The sequence below is a fragment of the Bactrocera dorsalis genome, chromosome 5 (genome assembly GCF_023373825.1).
Source record: "Bactrocera dorsalis isolate Fly_Bdor chromosome 5, ASM2337382v1, whole genome shotgun sequence".
NCBI lineage: Eukaryota > Metazoa > Arthropoda > Insecta > Diptera > Tephritidae > Bactrocera > Bactrocera dorsalis.
The window spans coordinates 13156865-13179216 of record NC_064307.1 but is presented as its reverse complement, the minus strand read 5'-3'; the positions used below and the strand labels follow the sequence as shown (position 1 = coordinate 13179216).

General features: G+C 32.5%; 4 protein-coding genes across 12 annotated transcripts in view; 3 read left to right on the top strand and 1 right to left on the bottom strand.

The window, feature by feature from the left end:
- LOC105224446 (chromosomal serine/threonine-protein kinase JIL-1) overlaps positions 1–11173 on the top strand; it is a 36703-nt gene extending 25530 nt beyond the window's left edge. For all 8 annotated transcript variants that reach the window (XM_049458358.1, XM_049458357.1, XM_049458355.1 and 5 more), the window contains 6 exons: positions 4899–4983; positions 5060–5332; positions 5395–5634; positions 5852–6153; positions 6221–6666; positions 6762–11173. In XM_049458358.1, the coding sequence (XP_049314315.1) occupies positions 4899–4983; positions 5060–5332; positions 5395–5634; positions 5852–6153; positions 6221–6666; positions 6762–8916 (3501 nt within the window). In that variant the 3' untranslated portion in view covers positions 8917–11173. The remainder of the gene's footprint in view (positions 1–4898; positions 4984–5059; positions 5333–5394; positions 5635–5851; positions 6154–6220; positions 6667–6761) is intronic.
- The window catches only part of LOC105224455 (EMI domain-containing protein 1), a 175279-nt gene that overhangs the window by 69150 nt on the left and 83777 nt on the right, over positions 1–22352 (top strand). The window lies entirely within an intron of this gene.
- On the bottom strand, positions 14576–21284 carry LOC105224447 (CCAAT/enhancer-binding protein zeta). 2 transcript variants are annotated; one of them, XR_007422986.1, is made up of 7 exons: positions 20853–21284; positions 20671–20785; positions 20252–20605; positions 18967–20199; positions 18059–18898; positions 17642–17998; positions 14576–17575 (listed from the first exon to the last, which is right to left on the bottom strand). XR_007422986.1 is itself a non-coding variant. In XM_011202529.4 (6 exons), exons 1-6 carry the CDS (start codon positions 21162–21164, stop codon positions 17775–17777), a joined length of 3078 nt encoding a protein of 1025 aa, XP_011200831.2. In that variant the 5' UTR covers positions 21165–21284; the 3' UTR covers positions 14576–17774. The 2 variants fall into 2 exon arrangements, 1 of the variants encoding a protein (XP_011200831.2); XM_011202529.4 differs by having other exon boundaries at positions 14576–17998.
- LOC105224448 (protein big brother) lies at positions 21709–22352 on the top strand (the record flags this gene model as incomplete). The annotated part of the gene is given in 2 exon segments (XM_011202530.4): positions 21709–21972; positions 22037–22352. Coding segments are annotated over 2 exon segments (381 nt in total), but the record flags the coding sequence as incomplete, so codon positions are not given.

Below are 22352 nucleotides of genomic sequence, written 5' to 3'. Positions count from 1 at the left end.
CACCACAAACTTATGAGTGCATATGTATTGGTATACTCTCACACAAGCATTGCAGTCCAAGTAAAAGTGAAATGCAAACCGCGCAACCATAAATGAAACTGCGAAGAGTTAGAAAATCAAAGAAAGCTTAGCATTTGTGGTTATATACCGTTATTCGTACATAAAACAGATTCACTTTCACTTCGTTTGATGCTTTACCTTCGGAGTCCTCGTATTACCAGGTTGCGCTTGAGTTAGATACTTACATGTGTGTGTATATGTAAATTGTTGGCGTTGGCAACGTGTTTTTCGGCCGGCACTTTGGTTGCTTGGAGTTGTGGTTGCTGGCTAAACAAGTGACACACATACCAACTCCCTCACTGAGTTGTGCTTTTGCAGAAATTTTGCTTCAGTGATTTGCTTTCATTTTTTATTTAGAAACATAATGTGCGTGTATGGGTGCTGATAGATGTTGCGTAGATATCGGAATCGTTTTTACATATGCAAGAGTGGTGTATTGATAACTACGTATGTGGCCACATATTTGAATATGTAAATTTACATTTGCGTTTATGATGACCTAAAGTTACACATATACTACATATTTATTGTGCGCTGCTTTTGATTTTGTCCTAGTTTTTGAAGTTTTCAGCGCTAGTAATTAAGAGTCTGAAATATTTAAGATTACGGATGTATTTTTTGTTTCATTTATGAATATGTGAACAGCAAATATTATTTCTTAATATTTCTTGTTTTTAGATTGACATTTACATATGTATGTATTTCCAATGATCTTCAATAGCTTTGATATCTCTTTTACATTAAGAACCTTATTTTACCAATCGAAATGAAATTATCAAAAACCTTTTGACCTAGCTAATTTCGGGTGATAAAAGTGAGAAGCTTGGAATTTCAGGCAAACTTGACAGATTTCTTTGAAAATATTAGTACTCGGGTTCCACATATCTCTTTACATATGTATGTATGTACATGTTTATACCCCGAACCGAGTATATTACGTTTGCCACGAAATTTGCAACACCCAAAGGAAAAGTCGGTTACCCTCAAAAGTATATAATATAGATGTCTGTTCGAATATACGCAAACTAGTCCCACAATTTTTGAGATACCGAACTGAAAAATTGCTTATGTTCTTTTCTTCTCAAGGATCTGCGCGTATTATTGCCATTACTTTAAGTTAACGTTTTTTCTTGTTTCATTTTCAAGTAGTTCGAAAAATCCCCTTTCAACGACAAGTTGTCAGCTCACACATTACATCACCCATATTGTCTGTAATAAAGCATATTTGAGTATACACATACATCCATACATGCATAAGTAAATACATATACATACATATGTATGCTTATGCTTTATATGCACAATCATCCAAAAAGGGGATTCCCAACTTTATATATAATTGCTTGGTAATTTATCACTCAAATTTCACTGAATAAATAATGCTCGTCTTTCTTTTGCATACAGTTCGTTGGGAAAGAATACATACCTATAGTTTGCACTAGAAGTCTTATTAATATTCTTACAGATATTTTGCGGTTTTGATTGCTTTATTATTACATATAAACAATAAAAAATAAATTGAAAGCGCACGCTAATAAGTATGCGTTGCCGACATTGCATATAGTATATTTGTTTTTAATTTTTTTTGTTTTTGTATTTCGAGAAATGCAAACAAGGCCTTGTAAATGTTGAATTCACATTGAAGCTAAAAATAATCCAAGTATGCAGCAACAACAATGCCTAAATATATAAGCCCCAATAGCGGTAGCTGCTAAAACAAACGAGTCGTTCGAGACACACGAATCTGAAGTAACAACGTTTACCATGTACTACGAATATGTACATATGTACATATGTATGTACGTATGTAAGTGTCTTATATACTTGCATTCATGTGCATGTATGTATCTACGTAGAATTGCAGCGCTGGCACCGTGTCGTTGGCCATCGGCTCCAAATATAATAATTGTTTTTTTCTTTATTGCAACGCGACAGAGCTATTGATAAATAACAAAAATATATACTAAATACACGTGCATGCACACTCGTAGTATATAATATGTATGTTTCTTTGCAATAGCTACCTGTTGTGATTAATTGTTTAGCCATGTCATCGGCAGCTCAATAGATTTTCACTGCAGCCATCGTATTATATTATTAGCTCTTCTCACTCGGGAATCTTTGTGCACGATGAGACGTATGTATATATTTACATACGCATGCACGTGACAAATGTTCAAAACACAAATAAATGCGACTGGTGTTGATGGAAAAAACCAAGGTGCTCAGAATTTCATAATAATCCAAACGATACGTCTTATTTGCGCAAACATACACCGATGGACACATTATTGGGCACTATATTGACATCAATATATCATCACTGTGTTTGCTGTCAGCTTTTTGTGAGATTCTGTTTGATGGGGACTTTTTTCGCTTAACAATACTAAATTTAATTCGTTTCTGGTTGCGTTTAAGCTACTCTGGACTTTAGATCATGCAGAAAAAATCTTTAACAAGGTTGAAACTTAAATATTATTTAAAATATTTTTTCAAATATTTAATATGCTGGTTTTAAGTGTATAAACCCTATAGAAAGAAATTTGGAAAAAAATGTTTAGCAGAAAATAATCATTTTTTTGAGAGAGCGAAGTATTCCTCATCTATTACTCATTTATTATTACCTTTTGAGAGGCTTATCTGTATGCTGTAACTCTCAATAACAATCTAGGATCAGCCGATATGCATACGGAAATCACGCCTTATAATCTACAAAAGAATTTCAATGTGTTCAATAAAAAGCTGAAAAGATTCCTTGAATACACTTATGTATAGTATACAGACAATCAAATAGTCTTACTATTATGTCAATTTCAACGACTTCTCTTTGAAAGAGATAAGAAAGCTGAATTTAAAATTAAAATTCAGTATAAAAGCATGCATAAGTGTACGAATAAGTGGGCATAAAAAGATGGAAGTGAAAGTAAAGCACGAATTCAGCAAAATGGAAAGCAGAACGAATTGAAAATACAACATCTTTCCCACTTTATTGCTAGCTGTACTAACGTACTCAATATGCTATGATATTTAGGAGTGTAAATTTGTATATTTCATTGAATGCATGCAAGTGCATATGAGTATATTTTTGTATACAAACATACCAAACATACTTACTAAGATTGGAGAAGCTACTCGAAGGAAAATGTGGCATATTGAAATCAGCTCATTGTAAAAAATATGCTGATATTGGCTACGAGTGTGCTTTCTGTAATTTTTAAGTCATGAATCCTTAAGGAACCCGCTTTGAAGAGTGTGTAGTACTCGATTTGTTTGTTAACTTCAAGAAGCACAACAAAAATGTACTTTTCGTCAATTAAACTCAAAATAACATATTCTTATTGCTCACTTATTTTTTGAAAATAGTCCAAGTCATCTCGTAACTGTACGTTCACACCAAGTTCTCTTTGCTTCTGGCTAGTTGTAAATTTTGAACTGGGATTTTTTCGATTCGTTTTCGAAATTTTGTATTTTCGAATATTGTGTAGTACCTCAGTATAAATACATATTTATATTTTTTTCTTCAAACATTTTCTTGACCACTGTGTGTTGTTGTTAATTACAACATCGGTCGTGTTGTTTTTGTTGTGCTTTTGTTATGCTTTCGTCGGCATCGTTCATCATTCACAACAAAACGCACGTACACCGATCCAAAATACGAACATACATATGTATATGTATCTATGTATGTACTAAATACATAAAAAACGCACCCATAATATATAGAGAATATGCATGCTTTTATGCACATAAAAGAAGAATGAGCGTGCGTGAATAGAATATTTAGAATTGTAGCCGACGTAGTGTACGATTGGTTACCAATACGAAAACGAAATATTCTTCTCAATATTTTAGAGGTTTATTAACACAGCTGTGATGCACCATATATATGTATTTACACATTTCGATGTATGTATGTATATACATACATATATAATTATATATAAATCATGCAACGTGATACCGAAGAGTCAAAAGCACGTCGCAAAATAAATACGGTTACTTATGTGCATATCATGCAGAGCAATCTACAGGTGGTTAATTAGTCAACTGTTTCATTTGGAACAGTAACTAGTTTGTAACTAAAGAATTGAAAGACACATTTTTGCACCTGATATATGTATGTGTCATTGATATTGAATGTTGTCATAGAAAGCGTTACATGGGTTTCCTCGGGTAAAAACAGACTTTTTCCAAAAATTTTTTTCTCTTAAAAAAATTTAATATTTTATTAGATTTTTTTATTAATACAAACAAACACTATTAACAAAGAAATTCTGAAGTTTTTGGAAAAAAATATTTTAAACTCGGCCATTGCGACGCCATTTCCGGTGACCCCTCGGAAAAAAGATGCGCCCGCGCTGGCAGAATAACTTCTTACAGGATCATCTGAAGTGAGAAAAAAATACGTGTTTTAGTTAAAACCTGAACTTAGAAATTGGACGATGGAAAAAAATGGAAATTAGAATTTTATCAGACACTTAAAAAAAAAAATGAAAATTTCAGAGAAATTGTCGCGACATTTTTCAAATAGTTGTCATCGAATAAAAACCAAAGTCCAAGTCTTTAAGAATTGTATCTCAAAGACCTCTGTAAAATTTCATGAAGATCGGTTGAGTAGTTCTCGAGAAACCTTGCAAACTGACTCCAAAAACACAGTTTCGAGAAAAACGCTTAGCTAGCTAACCTAGAGCGCAAAAGTTCTGAAGGTTCTGGAACTTTGACGGTTATCGGATTGGACTCCGACAAATTTTATTTATAAAAAAGCTTTGTTTATTGCATTAATATGAAAATATAAATATATATACTAATACATTTCAACACCTTTTGAATATTTGTAGGTTCTCGAGGCTATACAACAAAGTCCATTCCTAGTTGGCATGCATTATGCATTCCAAACGGATTCGAAATTGTATTTAATTTTGGGTAAGCTGTTATAACACTTTTCCCCCAGTCTTAACAAGAATATTGTCTAAATTTTATATATACTTGCACTTAATAGATTACGTAAGTGGCGGCGAACTCTTTACTCATCTCTATACGGCCGAGCATTTTTCGGTGGCAACCGTACGCATTTACATTGCCGAAGTGGTGCTCGCTTTGGAGCATCTGCACAAATTGGGTATCATATACCGCGATATAAAACTCGAAAATATTTTACTAGATGGACAGGGACACATAGTGTTGGCCGATTTTGGTTTATCAAAGATATTCGAACCCGATTCGGATCATCGTGCGCACAGCTTCTGTGGCACATTAGAATACATGGCACCAGGTACATATACATAAAACTATTTTGTTTTTTTAAACGTTTTTTTATACATTTCTTCGTTGTAGAAATCATACGCGCTGGTGCTACTGGACATGATCTCGCTGCCGATTGGTGGTCTGTGGGCGTGCTCACATATGAATTGCTCACTGGCGCCTCGCCTTTTACCGTTGTCGAACAACAAAACTCTCAAGTCGACATTTCACGTCGCATACAAAAAGTCGACCCAGTGCTGCCAGCCACATTGAATGATACAGTCAAAGACTTTATACTGAAAATGCTACATAAAGATCCCAAGAAGCGTTTAGGTGAGTTTAGTAAAAAAAAACTAAAATTTAAAATATATATTTGTAAAGTATAGTTAGCGCTTAACAAGTAGGATAGTGGTAAATAAAAAACTACCGAATAAATCATATTGTGAGAACGAAGTGTATGTACATGAGAAGCATTTTCAATTTTTAAAGCTGATTTTATTAAATTTTAAAATTTTTCTAATTTTAATATAAAATAATTACATATTTTCAGGCGGTAACAGTAAAAATGCTGCCGAAATCAAAAAGCATCCCTTCTTCAAAGGTATCGACTGGGATGAGTTGAAGAGTAAAAGACGAAAAGCGCCCTTCAAGCCCAATCTAGATAGCGAAGATGACACACAAAATTTCAGCGAGGAATTTACCAAACAACCAGTGATTGATTCCCCAGCTCCGGTTCCTGTTAATACGCATAGATTGTTCCGTGGCTACTCATATGTGGCGCCGCAACACTTGAAATCGCGCAAAGCGCTGCAAAACGTCTATGACGTTGAGTATTGCAAAGATCCGTTGATGGTAAGAGCCCACATACCTAAATTCGTACATTTCAAATTTATTCACCACGCACAATTTTTTTTTTTAGAATCCAACAAATAGTCCGCCCACGCTTCAATTAGGTGGCGTATTGAGCAATGGCAGTTTCGGCAGCTGCTACACACTAACTGACACCGAAAAGCATTGTAATTACGTGGCTAAAGTGGTGTCTGAAAAATTATATCGCCCTGCCGAAGTAGATGCCTTGAGATCGTGTAATCATCGGAATATCTGTAAATATATTGATACATACCGTAATGGCTCGAGCATTTGGATTGTGATGGAACATGTGGCTGGCGGTGAATTGCAACAGTTGGTACATGCGTCTGGCGGTCTCTCTGAGTCACAATGCTGTGATATTTTCCTACAAATTTGTGATGCTGTGCAATATTTGCACTCAAAGAATTTCATACATGGCGATATAAAACCGGAAAATATATTATTTACCGATACGCAAATGAGACGTATCAAATTAGTCGATTTCGGCTCTGCCAGGTGAGTTTACGAAGCCATTTTTAATGATTTTACGAAGCTACATCCTTACGCATTTTTGTTGATGTTAACCAACCAATGATGTGTGTTCATTTCAGCTATAACTCCAAGGCCGATACTTGGCAAGATGTGCCCCGTTATACACTCGATTATGCACCGCCAGAAAGTCTTGCGGATCCACAATGCACAACGTACTCCAAAGCCTATGACGTGTGGTGTCTCGGCGCAACACTCTACGCCATGTATATGGGTCATCCTCCGTTCAGGCGCAGTCAGAATGAGCAAATTCATGACCGTGTCGTCAGGCAGCGTATAATGGATGGTGAAATGCAAACTAAATCGCCGCGTTGGAAGAATGCCAAACTTGCAATGAGGCAACTAATTGTAGACTTCTGTTTGCAACAAGAATCCGTGAAGCGTGCGTCCATTGAAGGATTGCTGGGTCATCAGTTCTTGTTTGCGAAATTCGATGAACTGCAAAAGGTGCTGTGCCGTTTGAACCGCCAACGATCAGACGAAGTTGAACACTCTGCTGATGAGGAGGATGATGCGGAGGAAGTGGTTGCCACAGAAAGGCACACAGCAGAGAATGTGTCGGTAGCCGAGCTGACGGGAGAATGCGCTGTCGTGACGAATGTAGATGAACTCGTAGGCTATGATATGAGCGTAGATGGTGCTGATGCAAATGTTGTGTATGAAGATATGGAGGGTGTTATTGCTGAACGAAATGAGATGGTTGAGACGGAGGAGGAAGTAGCAGGCGAAATAGAAGAACAGCAACCAGCGGTGCTGGAAGCCGATGAACTAGACAATTATAATGAATGGCAGCAACAGCAGGCAAAACAACAAGCCAGCTCATCGCATGAATCCGATACACAATCGACACACAACCGTCTCGAGTCTGAAGGCGACACAACCAGCGGCCTAGGACGCAGTAAATCCTCTGATCACACACTGATCGAACGCCAGACATTAAGTGTAAATAGTTTGAATGGACTAGAAGCAAGTGGAGAACCAATTGAGTGCGGTGAACTCATTGAACTTGAGTGTGTTACTAGCGAAAAGACTGTAAGCGCCGACGAGCTGAACGATAGCATGCTAGAGGATGAAGTGGAAGTGAATGGATTTGCTGGTTTCGACGAAGACGAAATTATCGAACGTAAAATGAACTATATTGATATACTATTAGCACAGATTGAGCAGAATAAAATTGCTACTGTTGATATTGACGATAATCAACCAATAGAAAATGTGGCAGCACCAATGAAGACTGAACCAGTCGTTGAAAAGACAAATGGAGATATAAGTGCAATTAAGAAAAACGCTGGTACTAAAGCTAAGAAAGCGTTTAGTGAACTGAAAACTAATTATATGGCTAACGAAACCAATAAGACGAATAATAATGGAATGGCCAAAACGTTGGAGACAAATGAACAAACACAAGATCTACGTACGAATAATACAATAAAGCAACGAAATGTAAAACAATTGCGTACCCGTAAGCAATTGGCAAGTAAGAAAACTAAGACTGGCGCTAGGAGTAAAGAAGCAGCAGTGGACACAGTAAAACAGGAAAGTGAGTTAGATTTAATGCCAAACACCGACGTAGCAGAAGAGAATATGCGTACTGAAAAAGACAGCATAAGCAGCAACCCTGATTTAACATTAGCAGCCGAATCGAAAACCATACGATCACGCCGCAACCGACGCAGTATACGCATGCCCACATACGATGATGAAAACAACTGGCTCGGTGTATCAACGCAAATGCGTGCGAAATATGCACAACGCTTCAAAGCACGTTATCGCTTTTTCACGCTCTTGCTATTTAGCACACAAAACGCATTACGCTATTTCAAAATCGAACGTCGCTACTATGAATATCAAACACCACAATCGAGTGAAGCTCAGGAACAGGAAGAGGACACGGCAAACGCTAATAATACACAAACACATGACATAAAAAGGGAAAATAATGAAGGCGTACAAAGTGATAGGCGTGCCAATATCAGTGCGGACACTAAAGAAATGCTTCCAAAGCAACAAAATGGCGAAATCATTACACCCATATCAAAAGCAACCTTCAAAGCCATGACTAACACGGAAAGACAGGCGCGACACAAGCACAGCCAAAGTGGGAGTCTGAATGCCAAGCATGAAAGTAACATTAAGGATATTGTACCGTCGACAGCGGTGCATTTAGTACCGGCTGGCACGCTACGTACGTTGCGTCAACGTCACGTATATAAATGATTGGCGCATCTTACGCGCATTATGGTGGAACTAGAATTCATAGTGGGCTATAGATGTGGTCAAAATTACTACATATTTACTTTTCACATCTTTATAAGTTATTTTTGTAAATTCAGTTATGTTTTCATTTAAAAGCCAGCGGGAATAATAGGCTATTGCAGTTTTGCGTGTAACGAAGAAGAGTACATATTAAATGTGTTAAAAACTGTTTTTTTTTTTTATAAAAGCTCTATAAACTTTAGTATTATGCAAATGTCATTTAAAATGGTTATACGCATTTTGGTTTATATTTTTTTTAACCAGCGGCATTTGATTCTCTTTTGATTCTGTATAGTGTGAATTTGAAATAATTAACAAATTATCTTCAATTTGAAACAAGTTATGAAAATTTATTTACAGTTAGTTAATTCGTTATATTGCCGAGAATTTAATTGTTAATTAGTTATGCGTTCACTACATTGAGTGCAGGGTTGTGAGTTTTTCAATTCAAAAATATATTTTTGGATTAAAAATTACAATTTTTGTTTTAATCCCAAAATCGGAATCAAAAATTTAAATTTTAATCTATGATTGTAAATTCAAAATTTAATTTTTTAATTTAATAGTGAAAATTGAAAATTTAGTTTTTTATTCATTTTGGTATTTGAGGTTAAAAATTAATTTTTAATCCGGTACTTTTACGATTCAAGCTACCGTATTTGGGATTAAAAGTTTTTTTTTTAATTTTCAATCCGGTATTTGGGATTAATTTTTGTAATCCGTTATTAGTGATTAAAAATTGAAAACTTATTTTTAATAAATATTTTCAATGTAACGAAAAATAATTTATTCAATTTTTTTTAAATTCAATATTTGCAACCCTGATTGAGTCACACCTTAAAGTTCGTCAATTTAAGCCGATTTGGTTGGAGAAGTTGTTGCATCACTTCAATTGTAGATTAGTTCAACTGGGTGTAGTGTTTGGAAGTAAAAATTCAGGTATAAATATAAAACCACAAAAGCAAACTACACAAATCTTAATTATAAATTCGACTATTTGATTGTTTTACCTTTTTTTCAATTTTTTTACTTGAATATCATTGAACCAGTTTTTTCTCCGCAATGCATTTAAGTACTATTCTTATTACACGCCTAGTGTTTACTTTTTATGTATGTATAAACTAACTGTCATAATATTTTACTGCAAGTACTAAAACGGTAATTAGTATTTAATATAATGAATACAGCGTTGAAAGCTTATTGTACCTATAGTTCAATTTAAACGATATTTAAAGATGTGAGCAATAAATATAATAATAAAATAATTATAAAAATACCGAAAAAACGTGAAAAAACAAAAGTTATGATAATGACTGCTATTAAATAAATAAGGAACAAATGCATAATTTTTTTAGTAATAGTTAATTGAGATGAATGAGTTTATAGAAATTTTTATCTCAATGAAATATTTGCACGAGACCAAAAAACAAAAGCGAAAACAGAATGAAGTTATAAATATGCATATAAAAAGAAAAAAAACTAAACAGCTGAAGTGGAAAATTCGCCAAATAATATGAATGGCGCCAGCATAGCCAACAAAAAAAGCAACAAAAATCTATTTGTTTACTATAATTTCCATTAATGTTTAAAACACAAGCAAGTGTATACAATTTGCTCCTAATTTTAGTAATATACGCGGTATATATACATACATGAAACATAAAACAAAAAATTAAAAACATAACATTTTAGCAAAACCAAACAGTTTTACGTGTCTACCACACAAAAAACACTAAACAAAGCAAACGGAATAGACACACATAATTATATGCGTAATATTAGTTTGTATATCCAAAAAAAGAATGAATATTCATTATTACATAACTAAATTAATAATAAAAGAGAAAATTGAATATATTTAGCAAACGATTGTAACGTTATTTAAATTATGGCCACCAAACAGATACGTATGTACTAAGTCTAAGTGAAGTGTACTTTTCGAGTTGTCTTAAATCAAAAAATGTAATGGAGTTAATTTAAATAAAAATTGTAAATATGATTATTCTAGTGCGTATTGAAGCGTAAAAGCAACACTTACATATGAAATTTAAAATAATCATGTTTTTATAAGAAAGCTAAAGAGTGAACAAACGTAAAGATATGTTTATGTTTCACGCCACAGAAAATGCTGCGAATTTATAATGCTTGCTCAGATTGTTGTATACAATGAGTATAAATTAATACACTTTTAGAAATAAACGTACTTTTTTATGTACTATTTTTAATTTTCATTTTATTTTTTAATTTTAATTCTTTTTTTTTAATTTTAATTTTTTTTTTAATTTTTATTTTTTTATTTTTATTTATTTTTTTTTAATTAATTTTTTTTATTAATTATCATTTCTTAATTAATTTTTTATTAATTATTTTTTTAGTATTTCTTTATTTAATGTAATTAATCTTTTTTTTTGGGATGTTATCATTTTTTTATTTACGAACTAAGTCGATATACATACATACATATATTTGTATTGGCCATGTAAAACTGTCAATCATAAAAATATGAGAAAATGAAAGTTGTGTGAAGTTTAACTATGAAAAAATTACATTTAAAGTATTTCTTCATACAAATTAATTAAAGAAAAAAATAGCATTATATATCAAATATAAACTTTATCGTTACTCTCTGTTCAAAATTTTTGAATTAATTAAATTTGTTAAATTAAAAACGGCAAATATGATTTCGCAACACACACCTGTATGCCACAATCCTACCCAAAGATCAAATCATTGAGCAGCGGCATAAAAAGCGCGGCAGCCTTATGCTGGTGCTGATGATAAGAAACGAACGAATCAGTTGCTCACATTAAGTTTTCTATGGCTTAAATCGGTTATGTGAAATGTTGGCCAATCCACATAAAACTCTAAAACTGTAATAATTCAATTGGCATAAGCTGCTGCATTCGCTTGACAGTACTTTCCATTTATTACACATTTAACACACAGTTAATTTTTTTACAGCTCAATGCAAGCATCTAAACACCAATGCAATTAATTGTCTATTCCTTACATACATACGTACTTTGAAAAATAAAATAAAAAATAATAGAATGTTTGCACGATTATGTGAAGCTTTGTACATACAAATGTATAACTATGTATGCATAGTTTCATTACTGTTTATGTTAAGTCAAACACAGAAGAAATATAATTTTTGAACACTTCAAGTATCATTATGAAGTCTAAAAATCGAGTCTCGCAAGTGAAATTCGAAAAAAAAATATAAATATATAAAACAGTTTTAAGTCACTAAAATATTAACAAAGCCAGTGTATTTGCGTCCACGGGTCGTAAATATACATACATAAAATAATTTCCTAGCTCAAATCACGTAAATTTATTTAGTCTAGTTAATTTTTTTTTTGTTTTTGTTTATAAACTAAGCATAAATTCTAGTAAAATATTAAAAGAAATTACCAAAATATGCACGCATATATATTACTACTGAATTACAACAACAACAACTTACCCAAGGGTAATATAATGTTTATTTTTTTTGTTTCAATTTGCTTATTTTTAATATTATTATTAAACTTTTCAGTTACAAGAATATTTCTGTTTATATTCATATAAGTTGAATTTAGCTACATTTGTTCGTTTTTAGTTTTAATATATAAATTCGTTTGTAATTTTTCTTCTATTTAAGTATGTTGGCATTACATTTAACACAATTTAACTAATTAATTAAACGAAATACTTTTAACGCCAATTATCTTACTCAACTACACAATATATGTATATCTAATATGAGCATAATGATTAAACAAATAATATATTTTACTCTACTTTACTTTAAATTACTTGCAAGCGCGAAAAAAACTACAACGCATTACTTAATAATAAATTTTGTTTTGAAAAATTTTAATCTTGTGTTTATTATTTCATTTATAATCATATTATGTGCTTCAGTTTGCCTCACTTTAATAGTATTTATAAATATTTTATACAATATGATCTTTCGTTATTTCAACTCAATGCTTGTTAGAAGGCGGTCATTTTTTCACGAAATAACAAAGCGCCTAAAAGATGGTCACAAAAAAAGCGACTCTGCCCACTAGTGTATTGCATATTCGTATATTACGACAGGAATGAAGATACATAATATCGCTCATTTGCTGCAAGACCGGCATAAATCAAAAAACGTGATTTTTGAGTTAATGCTGCAGAATTGTTCGTTATATCATACTTCATGTTGAGTGCAAAATTCATATGAATACCTCTTATATGCTCCGCTTGAGAAGAGATGTAAGGTTGGAGTCACCGTGTAAGGTTGTAGTCAGTTAAAAACTTTACACGCGTTTTCTGGAGAATCGATTTTTTTGACTTATGCCGGTCTTGCAGCAAATGAGCGATATGTATATTATACTTATTATACTTTACGCAACAAATTGAACTAAGTAACCTTTTGAATCGAAGTTTTTTAGGGATTATCAAAATTTGTTCGTCAGTTTCTGAGATATCCGAACAAAATTTAATGCGTAGATGTATTTTCATATTCTATTGATCATTTGTCGGAATTGGACAATTATATATGATTATAAAGGAGATATGTCATTCCTATACAACCGCTTATTAAGATTTTTTAAACATCGCCTTAAAAATCGCCGGCCCGAAACTGCTTTTAGACTCATATTCTCTTAAGCAAAGATGTTCAAAATGATCCGTAGAGTATTTTCCGCACACGAGATTTTACAGGAATAATCGACCCGCTCTAATGAATATACTTACTTATGTAAATACATAAAAAACGTGAAATTCATAGCTGGACATAACCTCTCAAAAAACCGCATGATTTTTTATTTCTGCTTCATGAAAACATTCATTGGCTTTTCGATGTTTTCTTAAAATCTGTACAAACCACTCCATTTCTCGGACACGGTGTGGATCGCAAATGAAGCTTGACCAAGTATCGAGTATAGATAACCTACATACATAATTTTTTCCAACTTAAAGGAGCTTGTAAGAAATTCCGATACTTACACAACGGAAATATTTCAATCTAAAACTTTTTTTTTTACAATTTTCACAATGTGACTTCTTCATTTTTCTATTTTTTTCCAATGTTTTTTACAATGTGACTTCTTATTTTTTTTAATTTTTACCAATTTTTTAGAAATACTGAAAAAAGATATTTGAATACGCCTAAAAGTATGTACATCAAAAAAGGTTGATTAATATAATTATAAAAAAATTTTAGTTATCTTATTAATATTTATTAAAATCAATTATTTACTAAAATAATAAAAAAGTTTTGAGTGTAAAATTAAATATTTATAAGCAAATAACCTTATGTTACATTGTTGCCAAAATAGGATACACAGCCATTATAGGGAAAAATGTATATAAATACAAGCCTACAATATTTCTTTGCTTGAATAAAAGTAAACAGTGAATATATATCAGTAATACATTATATTAAATTAAAAATATATATTATATATTAAAAATAAGATTTAATGTATGCATACTATATAAACAAATAGTAGAATAACAATAAAGTTAAGTAAAATATGAATATTGATAAAAGGGACAGTAATCAAAATCTGTGTAATTCTGAACATACAAGTATATATTTTTTTAAATATGAAAAATAAATACAATAAGGCCGTAGTCCCCACAAATAATATGAATTATTGATTACTGAATACTTGAATTTCCTTTAAGGTTTCCATTTATATGCATGTATGAGTAGGAAAAGCCGACGTCGAGAGGACATTCGATATCAATGTACCAGTATGCATAGCTTAACTACCATTACGCAGTTTTTTAAGAATATAAAAATGCATATCGGAGTTTAAAAACATTAATCAGACATGACTTAAGCAAACAATGCAACTTCACAAAGAGAAATTTCAAAAATATTAATAAAATAATATTACTAAAAATACTAATTTTTTTGTGCAAAAACCAAAAATATTTGTAAAGATATATTATCAATCTATGTATTTAAGTAAACAAAGGTAAAGCAAAACATTTATAATTAATGATGCCTTTAAATAAAAGTTGCCTTATATCAGAGACAAAAAAATGGAAAATAATTAAAATAACAAAATAAACAGAAATAAAAGATGCCACAGTGCAGCATTTGTGCAAACTTTTTTAATACTAATAATAAAACCAAAATAAAAATAAATTATAAACGATTAAAAAAAAAACATTTATGAAATATTATGGAAAAATCAGTTATAATATTTTCAAAATTATTTTAAATTATGAATTGGTTAAAAATCGAATGCTTTATTTATATAAACGAGCAGCGTTGCGAATTTTTTGTTTAAAAAATTTGGATTAAAAACTGATTTGGTCATAAAATTTGAAAATGTTATATTTTAATTAAACAGTAACACTTGCAAACCTAAATTTAAATACCAAACATCTCGGATTAAAAACTGATAAATCAATCTAATCATTTCAGTGCGTAAGTTTATTTACTGTCCGGTAAGAACAGTATTCAAGATGATAGCTCTGTGCGAGTTCTGTATTAAAATGGTACTAAAACATTTTTTTTTTTCATTTTTAATTCAAAGTTTGGGATTGTTTTTCCATTATTTTTAATTTTCTTTCTTGAAATTACAATTTTTTTTCAATTATTATATTATATCAGATTTTCGGAATTACAAATTAAAAAAGACAGGCCTCTCAATGACTTACATAAGTACGAGTGATATAACTCAACTTCCATGTTTCAAAATATATTTGCAAAAAAATAATTTTTGAATATTATTTTTGACTAATTTTTCATTTCTAATCTTTCCAGAAACTAATTAATATTATTCGTTAAAAAATTAAAACATACAAATAATAATAACAAAAAAATATTAAAAAAAAACAAAATTTTATAAATTTCCTTGCAAAATCCTTGAACACATTTTAATACTTTTTTTAATGCTAATTTCCAAATTAAAAAAAAAATATAATAAAAATAAAAATTATTTAATTAAAAACTCCCGAAATTTCATTTTTTTATTCTAATTCCCAAAATGTTACAAAAAATTTTAATTTGTTTTGAACCTCCTAAAATACGTTTGAATATTTTTTTTAATGCTGATTTCCAATATATAAAAAGAATAAAAATTCATTAATAAATCCAAAACACATTTTAATATTTTTTAAAATTCTAATTTCCAAGATATTAAAAAAATAATTCATTTTAAAACTCCCGAAGCACATTTTAATATTTTTTTATTCTGATTCTCGAAATAAAAAAAAAAACAAAAACCATTCTTTTATTCAAAAATCTCGAACCATCTAAAATTATATTTTTTAATATTTATTTTTTTATTTAATTTAACAATTTTTTAACTCTGCTTCGCATGTGTTAGTATGGTATGTTTGCTAGTAATTCAAAAACCAACAACAACTTATGTATATCGTAATTTAAGATTTTATTCAATAACATACATACATATGTATATACATATGTGTGAAAAAATTTCCTTTGCCTTAAAACTAAAAAAAATGATTCTAATAAGTATGATTAAGCTCAAAACATACCACAAATATGGAGGGAAAACATGTAAGAAAAAAGGGCAATACAACTAGGTGCAAATACATATAACTTTTATATAGTTTGAAAAAAATATTATGTGTTGTAAGAGAGACAGCCAAAGAGAGAGAAGAAATGATCGAATATGAAAGAGCTTGTACACGTATAGTTAGTTATTTATGCATATAAATACATACATATATATGTATGTACTTATAATATGTGTGGGTAAACAAAATATACTATTTATTCACACTAGAATAAGCAACCATGACTATATTTCATGAAATCGGTTAAGATCCAATAGAGTTAAAAATAATATATATTTAGTATTAAATATAAAAGTAGTGCAAAGTATTGATAACAACTTTTTCTAGTAAGCAATTGAGTCGAATATAAATTAGTTATAAAAGTAAATTAGTTAAAATTAAGAAATGCATATACATATATAAATCATATACAATAAAAGCAAATTGAAATTGTTATAAAATTGTATGTAAGTATGTATATTGCATGTAGAAAGAATTATAAATAATACCAAATTAACACCGACAACAAAAATAACTGATTCAAAGAAACTTTTATTAACAACAAAATACAGAAGAGGGAAATTTTTTTCTTTGGAAAATGATGAGTAAGGGGGTAGTCGAGTGCATTACCTGCAGTCGGTGTGTGGTCGATTAATATCGTGGCCGCCCCAAATTTTACATATTTTATACACTTTTTAGTGTTAGAAACTGACAGCTTCAAAATAAAAACAAGAAAACACATCAGTCAGCTTAAACGACAGCTATGTGTACATAAATATAGTAAATAGTATGGAAGTCCGATCTGAACAATTTGTTCTGAAATTGTGCCGTTGCCTTGGGAAATAATTCTTGCAAAATTCTGCGAAATTAAAATGTTTCCGTAGAAGGACCAAATTTGGACTGCTTAGTTTGTATTGCAGCGATATGCTATAATGATCCGATATCCGCGGTTCCGAATGCAAAATTTCTGATCGATAAGATATCTGTACTAGTTGACATATATTCAGAGACATGGCGGAACCGAATAATCTCATAACGCTGACCATTTCATCTCCAACGTTTCCTTCTAAGTGTTAAAACTTCATTGGGCATAACAAATGGAAAACTGGGGTGAACAAGTGTAAGTCCAATTATAATTTAAGGTTTAGTTGCTATATTCTATATCGCTTACCTCTTAATGCGCTTCCCACTGAAAGATTTATGAGTGCTAAAAATGCGTTTCCTTTTTTTTTTTTAATTTATGACTATTGTGTTTTATTGATTTCTTATAAAATTAACAACTTGAACTAAGTGTCTAATTTTATTTATTTTCTCTTTTTGTTAGTGTTTTTTTTACTCACGCCACCTTTCTTCGAACGCTTTGTGTATGATTTCGAGTTGGAGTGTCGTTTCTCCTCCCATTTCAATTGTTTCACCGATGATTTATCCTTATTGAAAATTGCTTGCGAAGTGCCCTGTCCTTTTGTCTTACCCGTCTCTTCTAACAGTTCAGCGAAATCATCGGCAGCCGCGAACAATGAACTCATATCTGCAAACGAAACAAGGCCGTTTAATAAAAATTTGTAAATACTCTAATTATTTTACTTACCATCACTGTGTTTAAGTTTCTTTGCAAAGCTCTTCTCATTCAAAGCTAGTGAGCGTTTTTGCGATTTTTTGCCCTTCGAAGCAGCAAAACCGCTATCATCATCATCTTCATCTTCTGTGCCACTCATGTCCTCCGGCATGCTGTCAGCTTCTTCCTCATCACTTAGATCAGCGGGCGCATCCTCATCGTCTAGTGATATTGAACCATCGTCATCATCTTCATCTTCGTCATAATTTTCATTAATTGAGCCGTCCTCATCGTCAGATGCATCACTGCCACCGGCGAAATCAGTTTCTTCAATATCATCATCACCCCAATCCGCGTCAATGTCTTCCACAGCATCGTCATCGTCATCTCTGTTTGCACCCTTCTTCTTCTTCTTGCTTTTGTCTTGTGACTTCAATTCGCCACCCAATTCCTTTAAGAAGTCCAGCTCTTCTTCTTCAGCATCCTCAGCGTCTGCTGCCGCTTTAGCTTTCTTGCCAAAGTAACTGCCAAGATATTCCTCAAATTCATCATCGCCTACTTCGCCTTCCTTTAGTAGCTCATCATCGTCCTCGTTCTCAACATCATCAGCCTTCTTCTTGATTTTATTCGCTTGTGCACGCTTTTGTTCAAGGAAATTGAAAATATACATCTCATCCTCAGTGCAGTTCGACTTCGTCAAACTTTTTATTGGTTTGCCACGCGTTCCGAACGCCACATAGCGCTTATGCGATATAACAGGCGCCTCATCCTTCTGGTTATCCAACTTTTTAGGGTTTTTGAAGGCAAAACGTTCCAGAAAATGTGGTAAGCCGAAATCCCGAAGAGGATCGCCATAATAGTCAATTCTCTTTTCTGCAATTTTAAATCAAAAAATTACTAACACTTTTCATATACATTTTTGGTTTGAAGTGGACACTTACGGTTCAGTATATTATCGGCGAATACTTGTATTGTGGGATGGTAATGTTCGCGCAACAGCAATAATTCATCACGTAATGCAAACTCTGCGCCGGCAAAGGCAGGCGCCCGGTGATATGGATCATATTTGTTGGGTGCCATATCACGTACTTTTTGTTCAGAAGCCGTTGAAGCCACTTTTGCGTGATGCCACGACGAAGTCGTCGAGGGATTTTCCTTAGCTTCGTCGGTTTCAATTTTTTCTGCAGCTTCTTCTTCATCGCGGATATCCTCATACTTTTCCTCACCGTCGCTATCAAATTTGGACAATTCCGCATCAGTAGCGTGAACTTGAAGAGCTTTTGGCAAATCACCGGCAGATTTTCCGTCATTACCAAAATGACTTATGCCACCGGCCAACTCTTTACGGCTGCGCAGCAATTTATGTACAACAATTAGACAACCAGCAGCTGTGTTTGCTGGCATATAGAGCGCACATTGTAGCAAACGTTTGATAAACGCTTGTGCACGAGGCAAATTTGAGTCTATATGTATGGCACGATGAATGATATGCAGTAATTGTGCGGCGGTTTTAACACCAATATTCACTAATTCCAAGTCATTCATTTTCTTATAGAGTGCATTGTAGAAACGGTCTGACTTTTCGGTTTTCACAGTCAGCAATTGTAGAAGTAAACCCAGCGTCTGTACTGCAACGTGTATGTCTGCCAAATGCACGAGACGATAGATGGTATCTTGCATATCCTTGCTGAGTATTTCCGTTGAGCCTTCTCCGGGTTTTGCCTCTATGATGGCCTTTTGTAAGCAACGTAAAATTGCCTGCATGGTACGGTTATTTACAGCGCCTTTCTTAACAAGCACTTTGAACAGCGCGAAACACACGTTTACTAATTTCGAGCAAACCTCAGGCCGACCTGCCGGTGCAATACTGGCCAGAAAGCAAAGTGCAAAATGTTGAGCACGATCAGAAATGTTGTTACGGAAAAGCAGCTTCTCAGATTCGGCAACAATTACACCGCACATATTGGGATGTCGATGAGCAACTTCTGTAAGATGATGCAATGCTTTTGAGGCGACTTTAGCAGTGGGGTCACCCAGTTTGTTGATAAGCAATGTTAGTAACATTTGCTCTTTTTCTGGTGCGAAAGATAACAATTGCGATGCCGCTACAATGCCTGCATTCTTATTATGTTCTTGACCCGTTTGTAGTGCCTGTTGCAGATTTTTTAGAAACTCTAAAAAGGTGATATTGTAATATTAACTCAATTTTATTAGGTATGTACTTACCAAAATAGTGCTCTTTTAACTCATTCTCGAAGTGCCAGTAAGCATATATACGTTGTTGTTTCTCTTTGCTTAATTCTGTATTTTTGCGCACCAATTTCCAGTCAGCACCACGCATTTGTAGTGATAATAGTTTACGATGAGGCGGCAGCAAAACTTTTTTCCACAAATCAACTAATATAGTCACCACTTCGTTTGATGACTTATTCGACATTTTGGTAAAACCGATTAAAATACCCAGCGCCTCCAAATTTCCTAAGGGATTACTTGTGACTAATAAAGCACCGGCATTGGCTCGATCTTTGGCTGTACCTTTACGTAAAGCAGTTTGCAACCAACGCGCATCGGAGGCATTATCTATTGAAGTGTGAAATATTTGTACAATATTATTCTCGGTACTTTAATAGGATAATACAATTTACGTTTTAAAAATGTTGGCATTTCAGCATCGAAAGCGTTCTGGCATATGTTGTGTAATTCCAATTGTTCTTGATCTTTCATGTCCAGCACCTCCTCTGATGAAGGATAATCAGGGAACTACATAATAAATCAACTGTATATTCAAGTACATACGTAGTTTTACAGTACTTCATTAAATACTTACCACATTGAACCACTTTTTATTTGTGTCCAACTCGTCTTTTTCATCTTTCTTTTTTTGGCGCTGCTTTTCGCGCTTGGCAAAGTAATCATCCTCGTCTTCCGCCGCTTCAAGTACTTCTTGTGCACCTTCATCTTCAGATTTTATATCTTGTTCCGAATCATCTACTTTAAACTTTTTCTTCTTTTCCTTTTTTTCGGCATTTAGTTTTTTTACAGCGGTCTCGTCCAAGATTTCTCCATCATCGCCAAATACAATTTTTTTATTTTTTGGTTGCGTCGTGATACTAATTGAAGAGCCTGTGTTTGGCGCCATTTGTTAATTAATAATATAATTTTTTAAATAGAAACTTTTTAAAAAATTATGCACTATTTACGCGTATAATACAAAACATAAAATAATACACGTGCAATGAAGCTAAATGTCAAAATAGGGACAGTGTGTCATTTACTCATTTCGATAGAGGGATCTTATTTATTTGAAACTATGAGGGGACTATTTTAGGTATTGTGTATTTATTTATGAATATTTATTATTATTTATAAACACAATATAATAAATGTGTTACCAAAATATGATTTTTTAACGCAAATAAAAATTTTAATAGCGAATTATTTATCATCATTTATCAATGATCAATGATTGCGATATGAGATTCGTAATTAGGCATTAATTAGGATATTAAAGATATTTTCATCATTTCTGTTATGCATTTTGTATATTTATAAATAAATCGGAATTCAAAAAAATTGTTATTAAAAATATTCGAACTCGAAAATTGGGGTAGCGAACGTCACAAAAATGTTAGTATGTAGTAAGAAAAAATGCAACCCTACAAAACCGCAAAAATGTTAGTATAACAACAGAAAAGTGGAAAAACAACTATGTGCAGTTATATTTTTGGATTTAGATGTGAGTTTCTATAAATATTGAGTGCTGTTAATTTTACTGTATAAAAATTAAGGTTTAAATAATCCATCATTAAATATCTGTCTGTGAATTAAAAGTAGATAGCACAATAATCGTATATAATCAAATATATAGAGACTTAATCGAAAATGAATGAAGCAGCATTGGCCAGCATGATTTACAACGACCCCATAGGCATCTATGAGCAGCCCAGGTAAAGTGTTTAAAAAATTTAAAATATATACATATATAATTTGGCAGTAATGTTGTCTTTAAAGGCCGCGTTTCATATTTAAAATGCCGCGTGTTGTGCCCGACCAAAAGGCGAAGTTTGAAAGCGATGAACTATTCCGTCGTTTGAGCCGGGAAAGTGAAATCCGTTATACTGGATACCGCGAACGTGCTCAAGAGGAACGCCAAATGCGTTTCCACAATGGTTGTCGTGAGGGTCATACTGAAATCTCATTTGTGGCATCGGGTACGAATCTACAACTCGTTTTTAACGCAACCCAAAACCCATATTTACATGATAAGGAATGCGATTTTGATAAAGAGCATGGAAAGGTTTATATAAAGTCGTACTTTATAATGAAC

Bases quoted from the DNA above. Each gene is read 5' to 3' on its own strand.
- LOC105224447 (XM_011202529.4), bottom strand. From the start codon at position 21,164: ATGGCGCCAAACACAGGCTCTTCAATTAGTATCACGACGCAACCAAAA. The intron at 20,200-20,251 runs GTAAGTACATAC...TCACCTTTTTAG, and splicing joins GTTAAAAGAGCACTATTTTG to AGTTTCTAAAAAATCTGCAA. The intron at 17,999-18,058 runs GTAAGTAAAATA...TTTCGTTTGCAG, and splicing joins GAAACTTAAACACAGTGATG to ATATGAGTTCATTGTTCGCG.